Source organism: Mandrillus leucophaeus, unplaced genomic scaffold (genome assembly GCF_000951045.1).
Source record: "Mandrillus leucophaeus isolate KB7577 unplaced genomic scaffold, Mleu.le_1.0 Scaffold489, whole genome shotgun sequence".
Classification (NCBI taxonomy): domain Eukaryota; kingdom Metazoa; phylum Chordata; class Mammalia; order Primates; family Cercopithecidae; genus Mandrillus; species Mandrillus leucophaeus.
In genome coordinates, this window is record NW_012105242.1 from 1,579,680 (window position 1) to 1,582,101 (window position 2,422).

A 2,422-nucleotide genomic window follows, 5' to 3' on the forward strand; every position below is an offset into this window, starting at 1 on the left:
AAAAAAAAAAAAAAAAAAGAAAAAAGAAAAAAAATAATGTTGGCATTCAGAAAGTTTTGATTTTGGATTTTCTGATTTGAGATTCTCAACCTACACAACAGAAAAACAAACAGGCCAAGAATACTGTGGCAGAGACTTCAAGCTTCACAATATCTGTTCTCTCTCTTTTCCTTAGTAATAAGAATCCAGATTTTGATTGGGGACATTGCTGCCCAGCTAAAAGATGACATTTCCCTGGTCAGTTGGCTCTACATAGAGGTGCTGTGGGTGGTATGGGGGAAGGAGCCTTAAGGAAGGGTGGGATGGGCAGTGTGTCCTTGTCTTTTCTCCATCTTGGATTGTGAAGGCAAAGGTCATACCAAAGGATTAGCAGAATACAATGCTGAAAGGAACCTGGGTCCTCCAGAGCTTTGAGGAGCCTCTACATCTACCCTGGGCTGCCTACGCAGAAAGCCACTGCTATCTTGTTTAGGTCCCTCGTTACCTCAGATATTTCAGAGCTGGGACTTACACTCATGTAGGCCCTTCGGAGGTGCATGGGGAGGTTGCGGCGGAATTCCCGCTTGTTCCTCAGCTCCCTTAGGGTGAACTGCTTCAGGATTTCACTGTTGCTCCTTCCACCCACCCGCACAATGCTGGTCTTCTGACACTTGTAGATGCCTGTGGAGCAAAGTGGAGCACGGCAGAGTTGAAAGGAGCTATGCTAGGTTCTCTCAGGTGAGAGCTGTGTGTATTTGGGATCTAGTCTGGTTCCTTAGAGAACACACTTGTGCTTAAAGGAAATTTACCCCATTAATGAGTGAGAAGGTCCCCGAGAAGATGTGACCTGCAGAGCAGTAAAGTATAGCGCTTAAAGAGTACAAGTTCTGCAATCATACAACTAGGAATCTAATTCTTAGCTCTACCACTTATTGCTGTGTAACCTGGGGCAAGTTACTTGAGTCTCAGTTTCTCTGTCTGTGATTTAGAGATGGCAACATCTCCCACATAGGGTTACAGTCTGGATAAATGAAAGAAAATCTTTAAAGCTCCTAGCTAGGGTCCAGCACAAAGCAAGCATCCAGGAGATGTTACATATTTTTCACTCTGCAGATTTACTGATTGTTTGTATGTTCTAGGCATGTGCCAAGTTCTGAAGATATAGCAGTAGAAAAACAGGCCCAGTTTCTGATTTGTTATCATTTCTTTGTCTCTGGCAAGAAGTTACTCATTAAATAATCAATACGACAGCAATAAATGTAGTGAGTACTGGTAGCAGGGGACATCACCTAGTCTGGGTGGTGTAGGGATCTATTCTTAAGAATCTAATATTTAAATTCAGACTCTAAGAATAAAGATTTATCTAGGTAAAAGGGCAGTATAGAAGAATGAAAAATACAGGAAAAGTATATTCATTCATCCATTAATGTTACTTAGTAGTTTTTGAGTGCCTAATATGTGCCAGGATATGTGAATACAGCAAGAAAAGGACCAATCCTCATCTAGGGTAGAGATACATAAAATAGATTATAAAAAAATAAAAAAAGCAAAAGAGACTTCACTTCAGGGCTACAGAAAAAGTCCACCTGAGAAGAGAGATTTAAAGTGGGACTAGAAGAATGAGTAGGGCCAGTCAGGTTGAATAAGCTCAAGATGGAGAGGGAAAAACTATTCCAGGCACGAGGATGGCATGGGCCAATGGAGGACGTAGAGGCTTTCAAGGAACTGAAGATAACCAGTGTTGCTGGAGTTAGGGAGAACAAGGTTAAGAAGTAGGAGCTGTGGTTCACAGTCCAGCTGGGACAGATCACAAACAGCCATGTAAGTGATGATAAGGACTGTCAACTTTGTTCGAAGAGCAATAGAAAGCTACTGGGTTGCTGATGGTTCAATCATCAACATCTTGATAGAGAGTAAATTTGCCTATAAATATTACCTTCCAGAAACTGGTCCAAAGCATGATTAGTATAACACACAACCAAGATGGGGAACTTCTGGAGGCTAATTTGCCAAACAGACTCGTTGGTTAGGAGGGCCTGAACAATTTTTAGACCCACATAGGTTTTGCCTAGAAAATAAGGAAAAAGGAATTTAATAATTTAGATATTTTCTAAATAAAGTAATTAATTACTTAGAGCAAAATCTTGTTTTTTTAATTTAATACATTAAGATAGTTTAAAATCTAAGAAGCATACATGGTATATTGTGAAAAGTCCCTCTTGTACTCTGTCACCCAGTTCTCTGGGTGGAAGCAACCAATGTTACCAGTTTCTTTTGTAACTTTACAGTGGTAGTATATCCATGTATATACAAACAAATACAAATGTATATTCTTTTTCTAGCCTTCCCCTTTTCTCCTTAAAATAGTAATAGTAACAGACTATTTTCACCATTCTACATCTTGATTTTTTTTCACTTAACTATCTTTTTTTTTTTTTTTTTT

The 2,422-nt window shown here is 39.5% G+C and overlaps 1 protein-coding gene across 1 annotated transcript in view; it reads right to left on the reverse strand.

The window, feature by feature from the left end:
• Positions 1 to 2,422, reverse strand: part of ZNFX1 (zinc finger, NFX1-type containing 1) — a 38,303-nt gene that overhangs the window by 27,036 nt on the left and 8,845 nt on the right. Inside the window, exons 3-4 of the mRNA XM_011995408.1 lie at positions 1,916 to 2,047; positions 512 to 660 (exon numbers count right to left, since the gene is read on the reverse strand). Of these exons, the coding sequence (XP_011850798.1) occupies positions 512 to 660; positions 1,916 to 2,047 (281 nt within the window). The remainder of the gene's footprint in view (positions 1 to 511; positions 661 to 1,915; positions 2,048 to 2,422) is intronic.